We start from the raw sequence: 25296 nt of genomic DNA, 5'->3' as shown, positions 1-25296 counted from the left end.
CGAGCCTCTCCATCTACAAACTTGGTCACATGATTAAAAATAGAACATATGGTAAAAAATTGGTTTACTCATATCTTGAAAGACATAAAAGATTCAGAAAATCTAATAGGTCAAAAATCTTCAGGATGTTAAAATCAACCTTCTTTTATATGTAGCAATTTTATCATACAATGCCTGAAAGGAGAGTTTTATTGCCTTGAAATGAATGTTTGCCAATTTTAGTATTTTGCATATAAACTTGAAAACTATAATAGATAGATCGAAATACAACATACAGAAAGACGCCAATATATCAGCAAAACAAGATAAAGAATTTTAGACAACAAAATGTAGGCAAAACAAGATACAACAAATTTTTAGACAATAAAACTAGAGGCTCTAAAGAGCCTGTGTCGCTCACCTTGGCATATGCGAATTAAACAAAGGAAGCAGACAGTTCATGACAAAATTGTGTTTAGGTGATTGTGATGTGTTTGTACATCTTCCTTTACTGAACATTCTTGCTGCTCACAATTATCTCTATCTATAATGAACTTGTCCGAGTACTTTTAGTGGAAAATGTTAGTAAAAATTTACAAATTTTATGAAAATTGTTAAAAATTGATTATAAAGGACAATAACTTCTTACGGGGTCAATTGACCATTTTGGGCATTTTTGACTTATTTTTGAGTCTTAAATTGCTGTTTATTATTGCTGTTTACAGTTTATCTCTATCTATAATAATATTCAAGATAATAACCCAAAACAGCAAAATTTCCTTAAAATTTCCAATTTAGGGGCAGCAACCTAACAACGAGTTGTCCGATTCATCTAAAGATTTCAGGGCAGATAGATCTTGACCAGATAAACAATTTTACCCCTAGTCAGATTGCTCTATATGCTTTGGTTTTTGAGTTATAAGCCAAAAACTGCATTTTACCCCTATGTTCTATTTTTAGCCGTAGCGGCCATCTTGGTTGGTTTGCCCGGTCACAAAACACAACTTTTAAACTAGATAGCCTAATAATGATTCTGGCTATGTTTGGTAAAATTTGGCTCAGTAGTTTCAGAGGAGAAGATTTTTGTAAAAGTTGACTAAGATTTACGAAAAATGGATAAAAATTGACTATAAAGGGCAATAACTCCTAAAGGGGTCAACTGACCATTTTGGTCCTGTTGACTTATTTGTAAATATTACTTTGCTGAACATTTTTGCTGTTTACAGTTTATCTCTATCCATAATAATATTCAAGATAATATCCAAAAACAGCAAAATTTCCTTAAAATTACCAATTCAGGGGCAGCAACCCAACAACAGGTTGTCTTATTCATCTTAAAATTTCAGGGCAGATAGATCTCGACCAGATAAACAATTTTACCCCTTGTCAGATTTGCTCTAAATGCTTTGGTTTTTGAGAAATAACCAAAAACTGCATTTAACCTCCATGTTCTATTTTTAGCCGTGGCGGCCATCTTGGTTGGTTGGCCGGGTCAAAAAACACAAATTTTTAACTAGATACATCAATGATGATTGTGGCCAAGTTTGGATTAATTTTGGTCGGTAGTTTCAGAGGAGAAGATTTTTGTAAAAGTTAACTAAGATTTAAGAAAAATGAATAAAAATTGACTATAAAGGGCAATAACTCCTAAAGGGGTCAACTGACCATTTTGGTCATGTTGACTTATTTGTAAATCTTACTTTATTGAACATTATTGCTGTTTACAGTTTATCTCCATCTATAATAATATTCAAGATAACAACCAAAAACAGTAAAATTTCCTTAAAATTACCAATTAAGCGGCAGCAACCCAACAATGGGTTGTCTGATTCATCTGAAAATTTCACGGCAGATAGATCTTGACCTGATTAACAATTTTACCCCATGTCAGATTTGCTCTAAATGCTTTGGTTTTTGAGTTATAAGCCAAAAACTGCATTTTACCCCTATGTTCTATTTTTAGCCATGGCGGCCATCTTGCTTGGTTTGCCCGGTCAAAAAACACAAATTTTAAACTAGATACATCAATGATGATTGTGGCCAAGTTTGGTTAAATATGGCCCAGTAGTTTCAGAGGAGAAGACAAAACAAGATACAAAATTGTAGACAACAAAATGATCAACATACAAAACCTACAAAAATGGAAATTTGAATAAAATCATAGACTTGTTCCCTATAGGAGTTAAAAGAACTTCAAAGGTGAAATATACACCAAATGGACACTCCCACCCACCAATTGAAATTTAACTGACAACACTATGGCAAAATGATTAAAAAAATACACCAAAAGACTAACAACAGTTTACAAAACAAAACAAAGAAAGCAAAAAACTGAGCAACACAAACCCCACCAAAGACCAGGGGTGATTTCCAGTTTCTTAGAAGATATAGATTCTGCTCCACATGTGGCACCCATCTTGTTGTTCATGTTTGTACAAACCTGGTGTCGAGTAATTCTATAGGCCACATTCTGGGGAAATTATGATTCTTTTAGCCTTTTGCTTAACATCATGGAAACATTAATAGATCGACATAAACTATACAGTTTCAGTTGATACATCTAATGATTCAATTTGATTTTTGTATGATTTCAAAATATTTGTGTTTGTATGATGTTGTAGTGTTGTAAGAAGCATCTTCATTGTCATCTGAATACATCTGGTTTCCAGACAATAACTTGGATCTCTATAAAATTGCACAACAAGGTTCTGTACCACAAAAGTAAAGTTGTGGTTGATTTTTGATGTTATTGTCCTAACTGGGTAGGAATTAGGGGCCAAAAAAACATTTTCGTGTTTTCGGACAATGACCTGTGTATAAGTATATGGATCTATATGAAATTGTCCACAAAGTTCCATTATTTAAAAAAAGAAAGGTTTGGATTGATATTTGGGGTTATAGGGTTTAGGAATTATGGGTCAAAAAGGGGCCAAAAAACTTTAAGATTTTCTGGTTTCAGGACAATTACTCGAGTACAAGCCATTTAAGATTGGAGTAAAACACACCTACCAAATGCAGAATTTGTACTTAGAACTTCAGTGTATACTGGCTATGGATACAGAAGTTCAATTACTTTGACCATTCAGCCTAAAGGCCCCACCTCATTAGTAAGAACATAAACATAATGCTATTAAAAAGTTTATATTCATTTAATGTACAGTTGTTACTCATAATAAATGTTTCTAATTATGTATTGCACGATGTCGACATCACCCTTTGAAGTTATCTTTTTCTGCCCTCAATGCTCCCATTGTTTCCACTGGATCTTTTTTACCAACATGAGATTGCACATTACTCTCTCTGAAGCAAAGTAAAAATAGTATATAATAATATTTTCTTATACTTATAGTGACAAATGATTTACTTTGCACAAGTTTTTTTTAACAGTGTCACATTTTTTTTAGTTGTAACAAAAATTATTTCTATTACAAACATATGATATTTTATAAAAGATTTTTTATGGAGAAATCAGATATAACTAGTTTATTTATATAACTCACAAAGTTTCCTTAGAACAATTCTTTACAGACTTCACAAAGTCCAATTGAATTCCTATAGTCACTGGATGGTTAGCTATATTTCAACCTTTTTTCTATGGATGTTTTCTAATAACACGTTATATGGTAAAGTGAGGTGAACATACTTTAGATCCCATCAATACCACAGTATCTCAAGCTATTTATTCATGATGTTTACTAAGATATTCAAACTATAAATGAGGAATGTTTGTGTATTTCTATAATAAGCAAGAAAACTATTTAAAATTATTAAAAAGAACACCATCACAGAATTACCAGTAAAAACTTATTCTCTGAAGTACTTACTTGACTCTCATGAATGGATTGAACTTTAATTCATCCTCAATAGTGGAGGGAATTGTTGTAAGACCTTTTGATCTTTGTGCCTGAAATTAATATGTTTATTTGTTTTCATTATCTTTTGTCACTTAAATATTTTGCTGTCAAATTCTGTTTTGACTTTAAACAATAAATCACATGTTAAAATCTTCACCACAATTTTTGAAAATTTAGGGACAACAGATGTCAAATATTATTACAATAGAGTAACACAAAATAAGTGAATTATACTTTTATAATAACATGTGAATCTAGAATATAGGATGATATGTTTTCTTAACAGTGAATACAGTATATTGATCAAGCTTACTTTTTGTAACTGTGAATAAAATCTTTGATACTGTATTGTTTATCATTGTTTTCAGAAGCACTTTTGTTTTCTATTTTACTTGTTTTACAGAGTTGCATTGTAACTGCCTTTTCTAATTCACCATTTTCTACATACAAAAATGCCTGTACCAAGTCATCGTTTTTGATTTGATTTGTTTGAACTTTTGATTTTGCCATTTGACTACAGACTTTTTGTTTTGACTTTTCTTTGGAGTGCAGTATTTTTTTAATTTTACTTTATTCTATGTGACTTTTATTATATTTTCATTTACAGACCATTATGCCCGCGTCACACTGTCCCGATTTTTTATATACGACGGACAACCGAATGCAAAAATTGTTAGTTTGTACGAAGTTAGTCCAGATCTAGTTAAAATACCAAAAAGTAACCGAAGCAAGTACGATGAATAACGAAGTATGTACGATGGTGCCGAAATTATCTAAGATAGCAAAAGATGGACATACGAAGGTTAACCGAAGAAGGGTATTTAAGCTTCATATCTCAGCCGAAGCCTACACGATGGATCACGAAGGCTACACGATGGATTACGATGATGGTGCGATGGCCATACGATGTCTAAAAGACGTCGTGTACAGCTCAGGATGCATTTAAATTATATGCCGAAGGCATCACACGTTTTAAATTGATTATCTTAAGCGCTATTGATTTTAAAGTTCAAAGGTCAAGGTCACAGTAGCAGTTGTAATACGAGGCAATATCACCCTTGTGAACATTCTAAAACCAATATGCTTCAAAAACACATTTGGTATATTGTTCCTCCTTGTAATGATCTGACATTTTTTACGTTCAAGGCCAAATGTCAAGGTCATGCAGATGGACTTGTTTTTTCTCCATGAAATAGAATAATACACAGGAAATTGGTTGCTCATTTTTTTACCTGGTGGTTCTAAAGACAATATTAAAGGACTTTCCATTACTGAATGTTTTGGTTGATTTCTAAAAAAAATAGTTTATGTATCAAATATGCATATTCAATTTACCATTTTTTGCACGTGTCATATACAAATATAGTGTCCATATATGTCCCAATATGTTACATACAAGGGGATGCCACGCTCGGCATTGCCTTGTTTGAACTGTAAAATGTGTGCACTAGTCTGAATAATCACCTATAATTATGCCCATGTTTACTGATCTATCTTAAAGGTAAGGTAATGGGTTCGTAACGTTGATCCTTTTTATTCAAAAAGAGCTCTTTCCGACTTCTGAGGCCTGCTACTAATGATCCCGACAACAATGATAGTCGTGTCATATACCATTGTGTAGATAAGTCAATTTAGATTTACGGCATATTAAGTTTAAGTAGGTTTGACAACCGAGAAATAAAAAAATAACGTGAATTTGGGACTGGGTGTCATTATTAAAAAAATTAGTTAAGTACCTTGTGTTATATTAAGGTATATAGGGAAAAAAAATTTGAGACAAGTGCCTGTGAGAATATCATAATAATATATTCAAAATGAAGGATGTGGGGAAAGCAACAAATGCGGCAAAACATGACATATAGAAAACAAAATGGTTATGGAGTAAACATTCATGTGACAACAACTCCGACGATACATAAAAAATCAGAATAATGAAGAAAAAGTTGGTTTCCCTATATATGTGTTCATGCAGTTTTGGTGTACGAGGCATGTTTATGATTTTCATTATGACACTTGATATGAAAAATTGACAAAAAATAATATTTTACTTGTAAAAGTAAATCCTGAGCCTGTAATAGCTGCTCTTCTTGTTCCATTTGAATTAATAGAAACAATGCCTTCCTTGTTCTCATAGAATCATATGATATGAGCTCCATGTTTTGTGAACGTCTTTCTTAACTGTCGTATTAGACTGGCCAGCGCATATTGCGCATGGCACTTTAAATGTATTTTAGCGCGAAAATTAACTTACATTTAGCTGGATTTATTGCCGTCGTAGTTCCATCTTGTCGCCTTCGTACTTTTATTCGATGGCAACACGACGGGATAACGCGGACTTCACGAAGTCGTGTTGCCCTCGTAAGACCTTCGTGTAGCTTCGAGATTCATTCGTGTAGACATCGTAATGTCAAAACTGCCCGATGGAAACGATAGAAACACGAATGCAATAGGATGTTCAAAGATGCATTCCCGGTGATATTACGATGGTGAGGATGGTGATACGAACTCAATACGAACCCTCAACATCGGACGCACCATTGGGGATTTTTTAACATGTTAAAAAATTTAGAACCCTTCCCGAAGTTGTCCCCGAAGGCTAGAAAAAGTGGCCGATGGTTCTACAATGGTCAAAGATGGCACTACGAATAGCCTGATCTGGATACGATCAGTCCCGATTTTGAAAATTTCCATAATCATGTTGCCATCAGCGTAAAAATCGGGACAGTGTGACACGGGCATTAGGCATTCCTCTTAATAAAGTCTAAGAATATAAACTGTATAAAATTTATAAAACTTAATCTAGTACAATGCATCGACATAAAATGTAAGCAGATAAACTTACAGTTGCCCATGCTAATTTCCTCTTTACTTCATCACTAGAAGGCTCTACATGTGCAGCAAACTTCAGATTGTTTACTGTGTACTCATGACCACAAAATACTCTCTGTAATGAATGTTGGTTATTGTTTATAATTCAGACATCTTTGTGATGTTTTTATTTTCAAGAACACTGCAACAGGATAGGTGTTGCAAAAATAAAGATAGATATTGAAAGCATTATTGTATGCATGCAGCCTTGTTTAAAAATATATCTTGTATATTTAACAATCACAATAACAAATGAACAAGAATATTGCTGTATTAAGAAGCAACATCTGGTATAAGTAGCTATGCAAGTTAGTGAAAGCAAAAAATACATTCCAATTCCTTGCAGCAAAACTCATCATGTCAAATTGCTTTGTGATATTTAAAAATAATATCCATGAAGAAATGCACAACTGCTTATAAATAGAAGATCATGTATGAATAAAAAGAAATGTGGGTATATGTAAATAAGACAGAATCCAAGAAAGACAAATTACCAACTTCTATTTATCAATGCTTCAAGAACATGAAGAAGGGTTCAACAATTGAGGAAATGTTATAGTATACAAGATGTTGACCTTAATACAGCAAAATATTCATTCTTTTCTTAGCCACAACTATACTGTATAGTAACTAGACTTGTGTGTAATTTATAAATTATAATGAAATAGATGCAAAGTAAGTTAAAGGGGTTGTTGCATAGATATGAATGACAAGCTAATTAAACATACTGTAAGTATGAAATTATTCTGTGTATTTATTTTCCCTTATTTAACATACTGTGTTCAGTGGTAACTTTGCCAGAATTTCTACCAAAGCTTTGTACATTTGAGCTGGACTTCCTTCAAAGAATTTGCCACATCCAGCCATGAATAATGTGTCACCTACAATATTTGCAAAAAAAGAATTCATAACTTGGTAAGGAGTATATCTTTCTTCATAGAAAATAAAATTACAATAAACAAAAATTATTAACTGGAATCATTCTGGTAAAAGTAGTAGTGAACTAATTGTTGTGTGTCATTTTATTATCTGTTTCAATGGGAGATAATCTGATAACTTCAGATTATCTCCCCCTTTTAATATAAAACTGATTTAATACGAACCAGAGATTGTGTTGTCTTACACTCTTTGAAACGTCATGAAAACTCATCTTAGTAGAAAGTATATTATACTGAGAATTTTCCATTTAAATAAGGAAAGAACCAAAAGATTAAAGTTTAAATTTTAAGATGAATTAAAAAACTACCAACTACCCTTCCTTTCATATAAATTCAAATTTAATCTATATATAAATTTATCTATTCCATTTATTACAAACATTGATGAATGTGATCTATCATCTTCTTTAGTAGTTTAGTAAAATTTGTGACCAGTTGTACATTTGATGTGATGAAATAAATAATTTGCAAATGTGTCAGAATTTTTAAAGAATTTTAATATGTGAAAATAACCAGTGACAGTCAAGTCACAAGTTAAAATTATGAACTATAGCTAAGACCAGGAAGACATAGGTGATGAGAAACCCCATAAAAGTGTTTTTGGCAGTTTCTTAATTTGCATAGAAGCAAGAAATTCATATTTCCATTTCATTCTCTACAAATATATATAAGAGTTTGTTAAGCTTGAAAACTACTGTGGAGTAATATACACTTCATAAGAATAAAATTGAGAATTGAAATGGGGAATGTGTCAAACAGAAGTTTATTCTATTCTAATTGACAAAAAAAATGTTGATTGTAGATAAAAACTGAAGAGTTTGCATTTTGAAAGAGCATAGATAGAGAAATCCTACTTTTTATTCTGTCTTAGCCATTTAAAGCCATGTGATCTCAATTCATATTATTGGTTCAAAGCTTTTAACAATATAAGACTTTCTAACCAGTAAATACTGCAGGCTGGTCTCCCTTTGAACTGGTTACATAGTAACAAATATGGCCTGATGTATGACATGGTGTAAATAGACACTCAATGTCTAAACTGCCTATCTGAAAATAAAGTATATACTTTTTGTATAATTAGGTATAAATTAGCAATAAATAATTGTACCAGCAAAGTACCCACACAACTAGTGTCTAAAACATTTATTAAAGTTATTTTTAAAAAGGGTTCTACCTTCTAATATTGCGACTGCCAGTATACAAGTGAAATATATTAGTTGTTTTTTTTAAATCTGTCCTCCAAGTTTGTAACTTTGAATTAAGGTTAAACAAAGTTATCAATGTCTCAAAAATTTATGGAAAAAGAAACAAAATAGAGTATCACACTTTGTTGATTTTCATTGCAGGAAGGGCAACAATTTTGTTTTTTTAGATTTTCCCTTTCTAACGTAATTTGTACTTATTGTTCACTTATTAATACCTTGAATTTGTCTCCATGTTTAACTTTATTAGAAAGGGCACCTATCCTGTCATCTCCACCAAACACTTTCACATTCAGTCCTCTTTTCTTCATCAAATCTATAAACTTTTCATTTCCACCTGCATGATCCCTATTAATAAGTAAATGAGCATATCTCAAATTTCTCATAATGTTTCACACAGGTAAAATTCTTTTGATATACTCCATAGAGACTAGAATAAGGCAAGAAGATATACAACTGCCTATACCAAGCAACATTTCTAGCACTTTAAGAGTCATCATTGCCCTGTCAATCTTTGAAAGAAAAATGCAGCATGGAGTCAAAAAAATAATTTCATATTGAATTTAACTAATTACTGGAAGTCCAAAAAAAATTATTACATGTACAATTTCATTTTTTTTTTACCAAACACAGGGAAAACATTCATATCAGCCTAATTTAGTTTGAAGTCATCTGTATAGATAGAGTGATGATTGATAGACGACTATTATTAGAATTCAAATTAAAAAAGTCCTTTAAGGGGGTACAGAATACCTAAGGGAGTTTATAATCTCTTAAAAGTCAGCTGATTGTTTTAATCAAATGCTATTAATGTGGAGACATCTAGCTTTTCAACTGATATAGAGCCAACAAAATTACTCCTGTTAGTTGGACAGTTCAAATTTCTAGAAATTTTCATATTTTTGTAAACATGTCAAAGAAAATATATATATTTTATCAAAACATTATGAAAATTAAACGAGCCAGATCTATTTTAGTCAAAGTGTTGGGTAAACCCCTTAAGTGTTATTCAGTCTGTGATTGAGGATGGCAGACTTATTCTGAGATAAAACAATGTTTTTACTCTCATTTCATTAGGACACATCAACTGTAATTACTATCGGTAAAAACTGGCTAATAATTGACAACACACTCCTACCAAAAACAAACCAACAACAAAAATATGCAATAACTACTAAAAGTAATCTGCTTCTCAGTTAAAAAACATAAACAAACTAAATCTTACCAATGATGATGTGTTGTAAGCACACTGGTAAGAGTAACACCAGCATCCTCCACTGCCTTTAGTACCTGCAATATCATACATTATTTGTATACATTTTAGAGAAGTATATTATTTCAAAATGAAATGTAGCTACCTTAATTTATATGTGTTTTGAAACTAAGGTAAAAGAAAACATGTTTGAATTATCAAATTTTCACCAAGTTTCCTGTAATACTTAATGTCTGTCTTACATCAGAAGCCAGTGAGTCACAGGGGGATGTCTTTTGGGATTATTTTTTTTATGAATTAAGAATGTGTTAGTACCCTGTGCTATGGTATATAAAGGAGACTATCACATTTGTCTCACTAGTGAAAATTCTAAAGTTCTAATCCTTTAAAATGCATGTGTTGAATATGAATTTAAATTAATGCAAAAACAAAGTACTGGTAAAATTAAAACAATTGTATGCCTCTGTGGTGCTTTCTTGGATTCACCTTCATCAGCAACCCTTAAATCTGAGTATTTTGATATTTTGAAAGCCGTGGATATATGAAAACGGAAACAGTCGAGGAGCTTTATGACCAAAAAAGGACCTATAAATAACAGCTAAATCCATCTAAATTTAAATTCTGTTGATTCAAAGTTTACCTTTTCTGGTTCTACCGGATCAACAGCAGCACATTGTTTTGTTTCTTCGTCAATAAGTAGATACATGTAGTTATCCTCAAGGGCAGGAAGTAACTGAATCTTCATGTCGGTAAACTGGGTAAGCTGTGGTCTACTGTGACAAAATCTTACAGATTCTGAATAATTACATGTTAAACATAATATATATTATATAAGTATACAAATGATGGAAATTTGTTCCAAACAGAATAAACAGTTAGAAATGTGAGCAAGTGCTTACTAATGATACCCCTGCTTCAAAATATATTCGTTTTTAAAGGAAGTTAAATCTTTATTTTTTCTGTAAAACCAATCAACCACTAAATCATGTTCAGATAAACATGATAAAGCCTGACTTTACAAATTTCAGGAAGGTGTTATTTGTAGTTCCCTAGAAATATATGATAAAAATTTCATACATGCATGGCTATAATTTTAAGAATGAAAAGGTGTTTGGTAAAAATAAGATGATGAGCAATGAATACAAAACCAAGTCACATGATAAAGCATGCTGACATGAAGCCATCTACCAAATTGTAGGAAGCTGTGATTTGTTATCCCTAGAAAAATGTGACAAAATTTAAATAGGAAGCTAAGTAATATGAGGAATGAATCTTAAACCATGGCACATGGTATAGCATGTTGACATGAAGGCGCCATAAAACAAATTTCTATTAAGTATTATGTTTAGAATATTTGGTAGACAGAATATTAATGAGTAATGAATCTGAAATGGTGTCATACAGTATAACACCATGCACAGGAAGCAGTGATGGGGGTTACCTGCATGACAAATAACAGTTAAATCTTGCCAATTGACATAAATAGAAATTTTTGGTGCATGACGCTTAAATATACATTTTCTTTATAACTATAAAAAATCAACTGACTAAGAGGAATAAAAAAAAAATTCTTTCCAAAATTTGAAAGAAACAGATGATTATTTGAGACTCTGACCATTCACAATAAGTACATTTTGATAAATCACTTAAAATTTTATCCAATTTGAAACTAATGTTAGTCGAAAAAGGACTGTTTGACGCCAGACAGTAAAAGGGCATTCGTTTATACAAATTATTGGCATGTTCCAGAGAGGTATACCATAGATCTATGTTATATTACATCTATGGTTATACACGCAGTTATGAAAATAATTTAAGGTACTTTAGGACTTTATTTGTGCAGCAACATTTCAGGCCCATTTAATATAAATATCCTACAGTTATAAAAGTAATTTGAGGTAGCTAACTTGTTATTTCGACTTAGCTAATCTAACTCGTTATAACAACTTAGCTAACTTGTTGTAACGACTTAGTTGTTTAATTAAACCAGTTAACTAAGTTGGTTTAACTAGGTGACTTAGTTGCTTAAACCAGTTAGTTAATTTGTTATTTAAATTGTTATAAGGAGTTAGATTAGCTAAGTCATTATAACAAGTTAGATAAGTTGTTTAAACAAGTTACCTAAGTTGTTTACATGAGTTAGCTAAGTTGTTAAAACAAGTTCACTGTGATGTTTTGATGAGAAAGTTAAGCTAAGTTGTTATAACAAGTTATCTTAGTCGTTATAACAAATTATCTTAGTCGTCATAACAAGTTATCTTAGTCGTCATAACAAGTTATCTTAGTCGTCATAACAAGTTATCTTAGTCGTCATAACAAGTTAGCTAAGTCATTATAACAACTGAAAAATAAAACTCCACCTTAACACTTACCAGCTTTTGCAGGAAGTTATAATTTGACATTAAATTCACAATATAGTTTGATACCATGTAAAATGATCCAAGAATATACTAAACACTTGAACCAGGCATGTGTACTAGATACATTTGTATCTCTTGTAAATATTTATACCAGACCATCATGACCATACTAGTGTGTTTTGTGTTTTTTTAACTGTTTTACATGTATGATAAGCATAAATGTTTAATGTAAAATTCAATGTATAATGGTTAATTAATGACTTGTTATTTACCAGTATTGACAGCCTGTAAAACTCTCTTGATCACCGTAAGTCGTCGGGCAAACATTCGTATTATCGTCCTGAATTATGACCAGTCAGTGTCTGTCCGGAACCGGTTCGTAAATTAGAAAATAAAAATGAATGAAAACGAAATCGACGATTTTAGGACTGAAGACACAGAAGTTAAATTAGGTTTAAAGATTTTACTTATATTATCTTTTAAGTATACAGACTTATAGTAAACTTTTCAATATTCAGAATCGTCGAAAAATACACAAGGAATACATATAATTTGAAAAGAAAAACTCAGAAATTATGCACCTGACAACAATGTAAACAACAAATTATTAAAGTTTATCTGTGTATCCGCATTTCTTCTTTTTCTATTGTGTATTGTTCTTTCAGTTAGAAACATCAAGTAAAAAGCTGCCTTTTCACTTACATAATAAAATTTTGGTTCATTTATACAGCAGATGATATAATATATAAGACTGGATATTTTGTCGGCTCTGCCTCTGGTTAAAATATCTAAGCGCTAACAACATGTACAAGGATCAGAATAATCAGCATTTTTTTCATACAAATGATTACAAGTGATTCGTGGTCTACATAGTGTCGTGGTCTAGTGGTTAAGACCGATGGCTACAGTGCTGAAGGTCCCGAGTTCGATTCGCACTCAGGGTGCTAAAATTATCAGTACATCAGAAGGGCGTTTTTCACACACTCACACACATATCTGGTACCCAGACTGGAGTTTAAACTAGAATGGGTACTATGGGGGCCTCGGGTGGTCAAATTTGGCTTCAGCTTCCTCCACCATAATAACAGACTGCCCAGTGTCCTAACACTCCCTGGTGTTGGGTGGGGATTGTCCTTGTAAATATTGAACATTGTAAATACGTTCAGTGACACATCTTCATTAATCCCGATAGGGAGTGTACACAGATTCCACTGTACCCTTGTAGCTCTCAAGGGGTGCCCCATAAACGGAGGGATCTACGTACATACATACATGTACGATTAAATATGATTAAGACACAATGTTATAGAATATATTTATTGAGACAATTCAAAGAATACAACAAGCACAGCCATGATAGTAGTTAAGTCTTTGGTAATAACATAACTAGGTAAAGAAAGGGATGGACTCAGGGTCACTGGGCAGTACTACAACTACATGTATTTACCATTTAAGGAAACTTTCCTATGAGAGGATAAATTTTCCAATAATTCTCTTCTTCTTCTTCTTCTTCTGATATACAGTTACAGCTTCATTAATATTGAAGATTACGATTTGTTGCATGCACGGAGTACATTTGTATATGATTAAAAAATATGAACAAAAATTTATCTTTAAATTTGTAGAATACATACTTGGTGATATTTACATGAAAGAAAACAACAAGTGATTCTTGTTTCTGGGGCCCTGGGTGTATGAAAATATCTTCAGAAGACTTAAGCCAAAAAGATTGTGATTTGATATTGAAAACTACTAAAAAAATCAAACCTTAGTTTTATTTCATTTGAAAAGTTAAAACGAATATTGGAAAGTTTATGGCACTGAAAAAGAATATGAATTTGACCCTCAAGTCCTCAACCTCAGATCAATGATGTATATTAGTTGTTAGTTGTACGTCCTTGATTTGATTAATCTACACAGTATTTTATTATTTTAGATAACTAATTATTTGAATGTATACCATTATAAAGTTATTATTTGTTAAAAAAACAGTTATTATATTTTAGAGGAACCAAAGCCAGTCAGATTAACATTCCATTTGATAGCTAAGAGAAACTTACCATTGGGGTATGATGAAAATGATCATGATCAAGTGTAAGTTTGATGCTGTAGAAATAATGTAATTTATGAGTAACAGCATGAGCATGATAAGTGATGGTGAAACTTGCACAAATTTAAGTCCATGACTTGGTAAGAGGTGGTTTTGACTTTCATTAGAATTCAGTTGAAACTAAAATTGATATTATATTTATTTATCTCTTATTTTCCTTACAAAAAGGGCAGAGTTGAAAACTGGAAAAAGAAACGTTAATTGAAGAAAAAACACAATCTTAAAAAGAAAGGGAATTTAATATATACATTTATTAATCAAATTGTATTTGTATAATGTATTTAGAAAAATTGCAGTAATATGGGGACGAAGTCCCCAATAACAGTAGAAAATTCAATAAAAAAAAAAATCGGGAAAATATCCCGAATTTTTCATTGTACTAATGAACTCAAAATCGTTCAATTTTTTATGTCATGTTTTGAAATCCCGGACCTGCGCAGAAATCTACAATGTACTTCCTTTTTCCTGTTTTGTTTGTATGAATCTTTGAGTAAAATATTTATTTATAAGTCTAGTATAAATAGGAAGGAATGCAATACCAATTTCATTTTTTATAATTCCTTGATTTGACAAAACGTTACCTGATGGAAGCGTTTCTTTGTTTACATTGCATACGACGTCATAGTTAAATAACGTCACAACCAAAATCCCTAACAACAGAACCAAAATCGGAACCGTTACGGTATTTTCGTTAATTTGTTTTAACAAATATTTTCAAGTTACAAAAAAATAATTCATAGAGACTTCGTCCCCATTTACAGGTTATGCCTGCCTCATATTATCCAGCTAAATTAAAATTGTATCTCCCCTAACTTGAACATAGTTTTTTAGAAGTTGTCTCCCATGACAACATTTCTTTTGTTCATTGATTAGTCCAAAAGACTTGTGGTTTATTTCTTTAAAAAAAAAACGGTTAAAAATTTCAAGTGCTTATTTCTAAGAAAATAATAGTAAACTGAATGTTTGTAAATTTGGAAACTTATTATTACAATTTGCCAAAAAAAAATCCTTGCAGAAATCTAGGATGTTGTTGTCTTTGTGTATCATCATTTTCCCGAGGTTTTAAGACAACCACAGCATACTTCCAGGTGTTAAGCTAAAGTGAACACAACAGAAGCTTACATTTGACAAATAATAAATTATTATGATGTGTTAAAATATTTTCAGTGTAGTATAGATTATAATGTTTGTTTTCTATTCAGTTTTCCAGGTAAATAATTGTGCTATTTATTGTATATTATAGATTGCAAGAACTGAATGCAATATCACGCATTAGATTAGACAGAGCAAACATTGGTAAAATTGATAGCTTTGAACTCTTGGGACCAAAAGTCACCAACCTCTATCTGCAAGTGGTAAATAGTACTGCATTTTGACTTAACTTGTGGTAACATTCAGTGACCTTTGTTTGGAAAATTGTTGATTTCATTATTAGTTGTCTTGATGACCATAACATTTTCTGTTTCTTTCATGTAATATATAACTATATTTTGATTTGGCATTACATTGACCCGAATCTGTACAGACTTATTATTACAGGTTAAAGGATAGTCTGACTCACAGGCCAGAAAACATTATAACCCTGCACTTCTATCATAGACTTGAAATACTTCAGTTATAATTAATATTTATTTCAAGGAAGACTTTAAGGTGGCATTCAAATTTAAACACAATTCAAAAACAAAGTTGTGAAAAAATAATGAAATGGAAAACTTTAACGTATCTCTTAATATATTTTTTTTAGAAAGGAAGCATAAATTCAATCATTTCAAAAGTCAAGCTGATATAAATGTTCCTGGGAAAGAGAATGAGAAAATTGGGGTAAATTTTGGTTTACTGGTCAATAGCCTTTAAGCCCCTCTGGTTTGCTGAGCCTTTTTTTATGAAAAAATCCTAAATTAAAAAAAATATTGATGCAAAATGAAAATATGAAGTTCAGAAATCTCATTGTTTTCTTACAGAACCTGATAGAAAAGATAGAGAATCTCGAATGTCTGAAGAATCTGACTTTTTTGACACTTGCTGATAACAGAATTAGGAGGGTTGAAAATCTCAACTGTTTACCAAAACTACATTTCTTGGATTTGTCTCATAACTGTGTCTCACAGCAGAATTTTGACATAGGTATTTTTAAGCTTCAATATCAGGTTATCTATATTTTGGATTTTTGCCTTAATACCTCAAAATACTTAATTCTGTACCAGTCAGTCAAAACTGTTTATATTTTGTCCATCGACATACATTTTGAAATATGTGTAATGTCTTTGCTCAAAAGCTGATACAAGTACTATTTATTTTAATATTTGTTTTGAGTATTTTCATGATATAAAAGGTGGTTATTTGATGATTTTGAAAAGATTGTTGAGATAATGTGATGGTCAAATTTGAAACTGTCACATAAAAAGTTTAGGGTGCAATTGATTAATCCACATTTAACTTTATATCATTGTGAATGATCATGGTTTTACCGTGCATGGTACATATATTTGCCAAAGGCTTTAGGCACAAAAAGCCCTAATGTTACTTTGATGACAAAAGTTTTTTGTCATATGGATTTATATGATTGTTTTATATGTGTTTGTCTATTTTCACACTATCATCTAACAATAAAATGGTTGTATAGAATGTTTGTTACCAGTATCAGGCTATCAAAGCCTCTTTCAAAACCTTGACTAAAAAGAAATAAAAAAAATATAAAATATGTGGCATATCAGTGTTCTGAATGTATTGAATACATTGTATATCATCTGTTTTATTTTCTACAGATGAATTTCCACAGAGTCTGATTATTCTGAATTTAAAAGGGAATCCATGTTGCAATCATCCTGATCACAGGTAAAATTTATACTTTGTTGAACAATTTAAACTTGTTGGTTTCAAAATGCACGAAAATTGGTACCCCATGAATAATAATGAATCCAAAGTACATCAAATACACATACAGAACAATTTACAGGATTTGGCAGCAAGCTATTAAAGCTTTGATTCTATGTAGCTCTGTTCATAAGAAGCATCAATGGTTATCATAAGTTATACCATCTTCGCTAGCCAAGGGTTATGATCCACTCCCGCTCTCTTCACCCTTGGCGGATTGAGATAAAATTTCCGAGACACAAGGTAAGGATTTTTATTGGTTGCAGTCAAAACTCGCTGCATCCAATCAAAATGCGCCTATAACATGATCACGTGTAAATCTAGAAAGTGTTTGTAAACAATTGCCACATGTTTTTTGTGCAACAAGCCTTTACATCCCTAAACATACGACTATATTTAGTGAAAACTTGAATGTGTTCAATCAAAAAATAGAAGTTCATGTGTATGTTTCATGCACAAATGCATGAATGTTGACGAATGCTTTCATATCCGACTTAACCAAGTGTGTAGAATCTAGACGCTACCGTGTTTTTACCTCCAGATTGAAGAGTTCAAGTGCTACCATTGGTCAAGACTAATGTATTCGGAATTGGCGTGATTTTTATCTAACGATAGATGGCGCAACATTGTTATCACAAATGTTGGCTCCATCCGCCAAGGGTGAAGAGAGCGGGAGTGGATCGTAAACCCTTGGCTAGCGAAGATGAAGTTATACAAACTTACAAGTTACATTAATTGTAAGACTTTTTTTGTGAAAATGTCAAATATTTTTAAAATACAATAGCTATATTTTCACTAGGGAATTTGGAATGCTAAGTAGAACAGATAAAGGAATTTATAAAAAAAACTAAGCGAAGTAATTAGTTTGTCATTTGATCCTTCTTTGAAATTTATCATAAAGAAATAAATTAATAATACATTGTACCATTCAAGGTAATTACAAGCAAGACTAAGGTGTGCTGTTTTTGACAGCAGCAGCAATAGTGTATTGTGATTAGGTTAGTTTACTTAGGAGATCAATTGGTGGTAGGTTGATGATACTTGGTATGCAGATGTGTTAATTAGCATTGACACAGTTTATTTCCATAAAATTTGTTTACTTGATTTGGTATGGGGGTCCAGATTTGCAAATGTCATTTTCTTGCAGGATTATTCAGTTTACTGTCAAGTTGACAGCCTCTTGTTGGGGTGTTAAAGGGTTGACTGAAGAGCATTTCGTAGGAAGCACAGATTCATTATTAAAATGATTGCATGATCAACGCTTTTACTTCCCTATAGAATTACAATAAGAAGCTTTCAATTCTTATATTTTCATCTCATGTTATAATCGCTAAATTTTAATGCTTATAGTTTTATACAGAAGTATAATTAGATATTGAAACATCACAATGTTGTTATTTACAGATTACTGTGGATTACTTGAAAAAATAAAATCAATTATGACAATTAGTTACAATTACAGATTGCAATTACCGACCGCCATCCCTATTGGTAAGGGGCTATCTGTACCAGCCTCTGGGGATTTTCTTGCTGTTGGATTGAAGACCCATTGGTGGCTTGTGCTATTTTCTGCTTTTCTGTTGGGTTGTCTCTTAGACACATTCCTTGCTTCTATTCTTTATTCTACTAATAGATTATTTGTTATCATATTGTTCTAAAGAATAGAATTAACCACTTACAAGATAGAATGGTGTTTGCAATGAAAGAACAACTTGTAAATGTTTTCTATATCCTCAGGAAGTAATATCTTGAAGTTTTATATACATGATTTATAACTTTACATTTCAACAACTTTTAAAAACTTTGTTTTAGAGGAAGAATGATCCAAGAACTTGTTAATCTGAGACAACTTGATGAAGTGGAAATTTCAGCTAAAGAGAAAAGAGATGTAGGATTAGAGGCCAGTAGTGATGAGGAGGAAGAAGAAGAAACAGAGGAAGAAGAATTAGTTTCATCTCATAAAAAGCCTCAAGAGAAAGGTATATATTCTCAAAATGTATACCTGTGTATTGAAAAGAAATGATTATAACATGCATATATGGTTGATTTATATGATATGATATTAAAGGGCTTATGGTTCCATTCATAATTTTTCACCAGAGGTAGCAGCATGTTGACTGTATGTATAAAGCTTTATATAAGTCCACAATAACAGTGATGTTAATGTGATATTTAGTATTCAGAGACAGAATGACACAGAAGTTGGCATTTATAGGTCACTGTCTGGCCTTTAACAATGAGCTAAACCATTACAGCATAGCTAGCTATAAAAATTCTCAGAAAAGACAAATGTAAAACAATACAAACAAGAGAACACAAGTCCTGATTTATTTTACAAAACAAATAAGATATAACACAACAAATGTCAATGTGAACAGGCTCCTCACCTACAGAATGTGGTAGGTTAAATTGGTAAGCAAGTGTCCCTCACCTTTACCTACAGTGCAACAGCATATCAGGCCAAATAAAAGTAAGAAAAAAGTAGCTTGATTTATGTGATCAATACAAACTACGAAAATAATACAAACTTCATCCACTTACACAGGTTGCACCTGTTTCATATTATTTCAGTAGGTAAAACTGTATATTTATACTATATTTGACATATGGATATGGAATGATTGTTAAGGTGTTCCTGTTCATCTCACAGATTTTTCTGACTTTGACCTCATTTTCATTGTTCATTAGTCAAAGTAATCAAAACAACAAAAGTGATCAATAATTTTCATTACAGCTTAATGTGGTAGGGTAACACTACACGCTATTTATATTTATCAAATATTTGTATCAGAACTAAAAGCTTGCTTGTTAACTTTAGAGTCTCTACAATCATTTTCAACTGAGATTTTGATAAGGTCACAGAGACGTATGGAACAAGGCTTAAAGGACCACCATAATCATACTGCTGAACTGGAACAGATACGAGAAAGAACTCATTTACCTCTGTCAAGTCGCAGACCACAAAAGTCTTGATCAATGGAAAGTGTTATAACTAATGCATTATGTGTCTTCAATACAAGCAATGATATCAGGCAATCAACTGATGTTACACATCACATGGGACAGTGAAAAAAACTCTTCAAAAGAGCAAACTTAACAAAACAAAAGTAATGTGATATAAATTAATAGAGACCAATGTCAAAGAGTACTGTAGATAACTTTTACCGGTGTTTGCTACCCAAAAGGATCAAAATATCTCAAAAGTCAGACATATATTATAATTTAGTGATTAATTATGTTAGTTTATTGTTCAATGTTGTATTTTGCATTCCAAAAATCTGAACCCACCTGTTATATATGTGATTTGTTGTATATTTATATTTTTTTTACTTTTATTGATATTTAGTTTTATATTGCAACAACAAAATTATTAAATTTATATTGATATGAATGATAAAATAAATTTATAGTTTCAAGATATGTTTTTTTTTAAAACCAGTGTGCACACACTATGTTTCACAATCTTTCATATCATTGATATTATGTTGATAGTCCGAAATATAAAGATTTACTTCAACTATCCACAGGCACTTGTCTCAGAAAAAAAAATCCTATATACCTTATTATAACACAAGGTACTTAACTTGCATTTTAGAAAATTGTTGGGTGGTGACGAAGTTCCGTTATATGCCGCTTTATAGGCTGTTAATCCCACTAAAGCTTGTTTTATCGTAAATCTAAATTGATTTATCTTTACAATGGTGTATAACATGCCTACATTTATTGTCGGAATCATCCGTAGCAATCCTACCAAAGTATGTCAATTGCGCCTTGTATATCTCGGTTTCCGATTGGTCAATTCTATGGGAAAGTCTAAATATTTCTCGGAGTTATCTGATCTTGTTTCATTTCATACGTAAAGTCAAGAGAGAGTCTGAAAGACATTGACGTCATGGGAAAATTTGTAACTTATTAGACATACCACAAACAACACTTGTTAGATTTTTTCACGGTATATCATACAATTTTACTAACTGTATGATAAGTTCTATTCATACGAAAACTAACAGATTTTTTTAAAACGATTTTTATAATAAATCATTTACTGCGGCCGTTTATTGCCAATTCTTCAGCGGTTTGCAAAATTATTACGATTGACATACTTTGGTAGGATTGCTACGGATGATTCCGACAACAAATGTAGGCATGTTATACACCATTGTATAGATAAATCAATTTAGATTTACGATATAACAAGCTTTAGTGGGGTTGACAGCCTATAAAGCGGCATATAACGGAACTTCGTCACCACCTAACATTTTTCTAAAATGCAAGTTAAGTACCTTGTGTTATAATAAGGTATATAGGATTTTTTTTTCTGAGACAAGTGCCTGTGCAACTATCACATAAACTTAATATGATCCAAGAAAATGAGATCCAGTCATATAAACCAAAAAAGAAATACATGTTCACCTTGCAATCATTCAATACACTAAATATAGTTGACTTATTCCTTATAGTTTCTAAGAAACAGACTAAACCAAGAAAACTTACCATTAACCAATGAACCATGAAAATGAGGTCACAGTCAGATGAACTATGCCAGGCAGACATGAGCAGCTTATAATTCTTCCATACAACAAATATGGTTGACCTATTGCTTATAGTTTAAATAAAAAAGGTCAAAACACAATAACTTAACACTGAGCAATGAACCATGAAAAACTAAAAATCTTCACTTTGACCACTGAACCATTAAAAATAAGGTCACGGTCAGTTGACACCTGCCTGCTAGACATGTACACCTTACAATCATTCCATATACCAAATATAGTAGACCTATTGCATATAGTATTAAAAAAAAACCAGATCAACACCCAAAAAAAATATAGCTTAAAAGGCTGCTCCAGATCACTATCTGTATGTCAAGCTTTCTGCTACCAAAAGTTGCAGGCCTCGACAAAAATATCATTTTATTGGTATTTTTTTTCATTGCTGAAAACATACAGAGTGTTTGTTACATACAACTAGAGGCCCTTAAGAGCCTGTGTCGCTCACCTTGGTCTATGTGCATACATGCAAAGGAAACAGATGGATTCATGACAAAATTGTGTTTTGGTGATGGTGATGTGTTTGTACATCTTTCTTTACTGAACATTCTTGCAACTTAAATTTTTCTCTATCTATAATAAATAAAGGCAACATTAGTATACCGCTGTTCAAAACTCATAAATCCATGGACAAAAAACAAAATCAGGGTAACAAACCAAAACCGAGTGAAACGCATTAAATATAAGAGGAGAACAACGACACAACACCGAAACGCAACACACACAAAAATGGACCAAGCATCAGACAAAACACCACGAGAATAACAAATATAACATGAAAACCAAATACATGAATATGGGATAGACAAGTACCGTGCCACGTCTTATCTCAATATCTCAAAAATAAGAGAAAACACAAACGACTCAACGTTAAAATGCAACACACAGAGAAACGAACAATAATATAACAATGACCATCTTCCTGACTTGGTACAGGACACTTTTAAAGGGGAATAAAAGTGGTGGGTTGAACCTGGTTTTATGGCATGCCAAACCTCGCACTTTAATGGCAAAGTTAAACTTGGCCCTTTAGTTACATAGAAAAATATTTTGTAAAAATTTACAATTTACCAAAGTATTGAATATTGTTAAACATTGACTGTAAAGGGCAATAACTCCTTAAGGGGTCAACTGAACATTTATTTCATGTTGACTTATTTGTAGATCTTACTTTGCTGAACATTATTCCTGTTCACAGTTTATCTCTATCTAGCCATGGCGACCATCTTGATTGGTTGGCTGGGTCACCGCACACATTTTTAAACAAGATACATACCCTAATAATGATTGTGGCTAGGTTTTTTTTAAATTAGGCCCAGTAGTTTCAGAGGAGTTGATTTTTGTAATTTACGAAAAATTGGTAAAAATGACTATAAAGGGCAATAAATCCTTAAAGGGTCCACTGACCATTTTGGTCTTTTTGACTTATTTGTAGATCTTACTTTGCTGAACATTATTGCTGTTTACAGTTTATCTCTATCTATAATAGTATTCAAGATAATAACCAACCAGATGCTCCGCAGGGCGTAGCTTTATACGACCGCAGAGGTTGAACCCTGAACGGTTGGGGCAAGTATGGACACAACATTCAAGCTGGATTCCGCTCTAAATTTGGATTGTGATTAAATAGTTGACACAGCATAGGTTTCTGACACAGAATGAATGTATTCAAATGAACTTAAAATTTTTGTTTTCTCTTAGAGCAATTCACTATGCTGTTGAATATTAATCCTCTCAAAATAATGTTTGAAGAAATTTTCTTTTTATTTATGAAATTTCAAATGAGAAAAATTGAACCCAATTTTTTAATCACATCCCCCTTTCCCTTATTCCAAAACTAATTTCAATTAAAATATTCTGATGGAGTTTGCAACAATTACTACTCATTTAAATACATTATAAAATATTAAGATGTAAAAAAACTGCTTGTTATCACTGAATGGTAAAGATTATTTAAATTTATCAGTTGGTAGTAAAAAGTGAATATACATTGTATATTGTATATAACAAAGATTTAAGTTGATTCTGGACAAAGAAAGATAACTCCAATTAAAAAAAATTCTTGCAGATATTTCTTGCTTACTATACTGGACAAAGAAAGATAACTCTTAATTAAAAAAAAATTTGCAATTTCACAATATTGTGAAATTTGATATTTCTTGCCATTGCACAATACTGTGCAATTGAAAAGACTTGCTATTGCACAATACTTAATATAATAATTTTAGATCCTGATTTGGACCAACTTGAAAACTGGGCCCATAATCAAAAATCTAAGTACATGTTTAGATTCAGCATATCAAAGAGGCCCAAGAATTTAATTTTTGTTAAAATCAAACTTAGTTTAATTTTGGACCCTTTGCACTTTAATTTAGACCAATTTTAAAACTGGACCAAAAATTAAGAATCTACATACACAGTTAGATTTGGCATATCAAAGAACCCCAATTATTCAATTTTTGATGAAATCAAACAATGTTTAATTTTGGACCTCGATTTGGGCCAACTTGAAAACTGGGCCAATAATCAAAAATCTAAGTACATTTTTAGATTCAGCATATCAAAGAACCCCAAGGTTTCAATTTTTGTTAAAATCAAACTAAGTTTAATTTTGGACCCTTTGGACCTTAATGTAGACCAATTTGAAAACGGGACCAAAAATTAAGAACCTACATACACAGTTAGATTCGGCATATTAAAGAACCCCAATTATTCAATTTTGATGAAATCAAACAAAGTTTAATTTTGGACCCTTTGGGCCCCTTTTTCCTTAACTGTTGGGACCAAAACTCCCAAAATCAATACCAACCTTCCTTTTGTGGTCATAAACATTGTGTTTAAATTTCATTGATTTCTATTTACTTTAACTAAAGTTATTGTGCAAAAACCAAGAATAATGCTTATTTGGGCCCTTTTTTGGCCCCTAATTCCTAAACTGTTGAAACCAAAACTCCCAAAATCAATCCCAACCTTTCTTTTGTGGTCATAAACCTTGTGTCAAAATTTCATAGATTTCTATTAACTTAAACTAAAGTTATAGTGCGAAAACCAAGAAAATGCTTATTTGGGCCCTTTTTGGCCCCTAATTCCTAAAATGTTGGGACCAAAACTCCCAAAATCAATACCAGCCTTCCTTTTGTGGTCATAAACCTTGTGTTAAAATTTCATAGATTTCTATTCACTTTTACTAAAGTTAGAGTGCGAAAACTAAAAGTATTCGGACGACGACGACGACAACGTGATAGCAATATACGACGAAATTTTTTTCAAAATTTGCGGTCGTATAAAAACTGGCAAATTTCCTTAAAATTAAGAATTCAGGGGCAGCAATCCAACAACATGTTGTTC

At 31.8% G+C, this 25296-nt stretch overlaps 2 protein-coding genes across 2 annotated transcripts; one reads left to right on the top strand and one right to left on the bottom strand.

The window, feature by feature from the left end:
* Window positions 1-3104: 3104 nt before the first annotated feature.
* LOC134706916 (hydroxyacylglutathione hydrolase, mitochondrial-like) lies at window positions 3105-12791 on the bottom strand. The gene is made up of 9 exons (XM_063566284.1): window positions 12687-12791; window positions 10695-10849; window positions 10067-10131; window positions 9060-9189; window positions 8581-8686; window positions 7479-7582; window positions 6676-6777; window positions 3804-3883; window positions 3105-3279 (listed from the first exon to the last, which is right to left on the bottom strand). Exons 1-9 carry the CDS (start codon window positions 12739-12741, stop codon window positions 3189-3191), a joined length of 888 nt encoding a protein of 295 aa, XP_063422354.1. The 5' UTR covers window positions 12742-12791; the 3' UTR covers window positions 3105-3188.
* LOC134706917 (leucine-rich repeat-containing protein 46-like) lies at window positions 12708-20531 on the top strand. Its single transcript, XM_063566285.1, has 7 exons — window positions 12708-12866; window positions 14421-14508; window positions 15768-15879; window positions 16486-16648; window positions 17290-17359; window positions 19211-19377; window positions 20217-20531. The coding sequence occupies exons 1-7, from the start codon at window positions 12812-12814 to the stop codon at window positions 20369-20371; spliced, it is 810 nt and encodes a 269-aa protein (XP_063422355.1). The 5' UTR covers window positions 12708-12811; the 3' UTR covers window positions 20372-20531.
* The last annotated feature ends 4765 nt before the right edge of the window (window positions 20532-25296 follow it).

This window comes from Mytilus trossulus, chromosome 2 (assembly GCF_036588685.1).
Source record: "Mytilus trossulus isolate FHL-02 chromosome 2, PNRI_Mtr1.1.1.hap1, whole genome shotgun sequence".
Classification (NCBI taxonomy): domain Eukaryota; kingdom Metazoa; phylum Mollusca; class Bivalvia; order Mytilida; family Mytilidae; genus Mytilus; species Mytilus trossulus.
The sequence above is the reverse complement of the archived record's forward strand: the minus strand, read 5'-3'. Positions and strand labels throughout refer to the sequence as shown.

Excerpts from the sequence above, each read along its gene's own strand:
- LOC134706916 (XM_063566284.1), bottom strand. The coding sequence starts at position 12,741 with ATGTTTGCCCGACGACTTACGGTGATCAAGAGAGTTTTACAGGCTGTC. Across the intron at positions 10,850-12,686 it reads TTTACAGGCTGTCAATACTG|AATCTGTAAGATTTTGTCAC; the intron begins GTAAATAACAAG and ends GTAATTATTCAG. Across the intron at positions 10,132-10,694 it reads ATCCGGTAGAACCAGAAAAG|GTACTAAAGGCAGTGGAGGA; the intron begins GTAAACTTTGAA and ends ATGATATTGCAG.
- LOC134706917 (XM_063566285.1), top strand. The coding sequence starts at position 12,812 with ATGAATGAAAACGAAATCGACGATTTTAGGACTGAAGACACAGAAGTT. Across the intron at positions 12,867-14,420 it reads AGACACAGAAGTTAAATTAG|AGGAACCAAAGCCAGTCAGA; the intron begins GTTTAAAGATTT and ends ATTATATTTTAG. Across the intron at positions 14,509-15,767 it reads GAAAATGATCATGATCAAGT|ATTGCAAGAACTGAATGCAA; the intron begins GTAAGTTTGATG and ends TGTATATTATAG.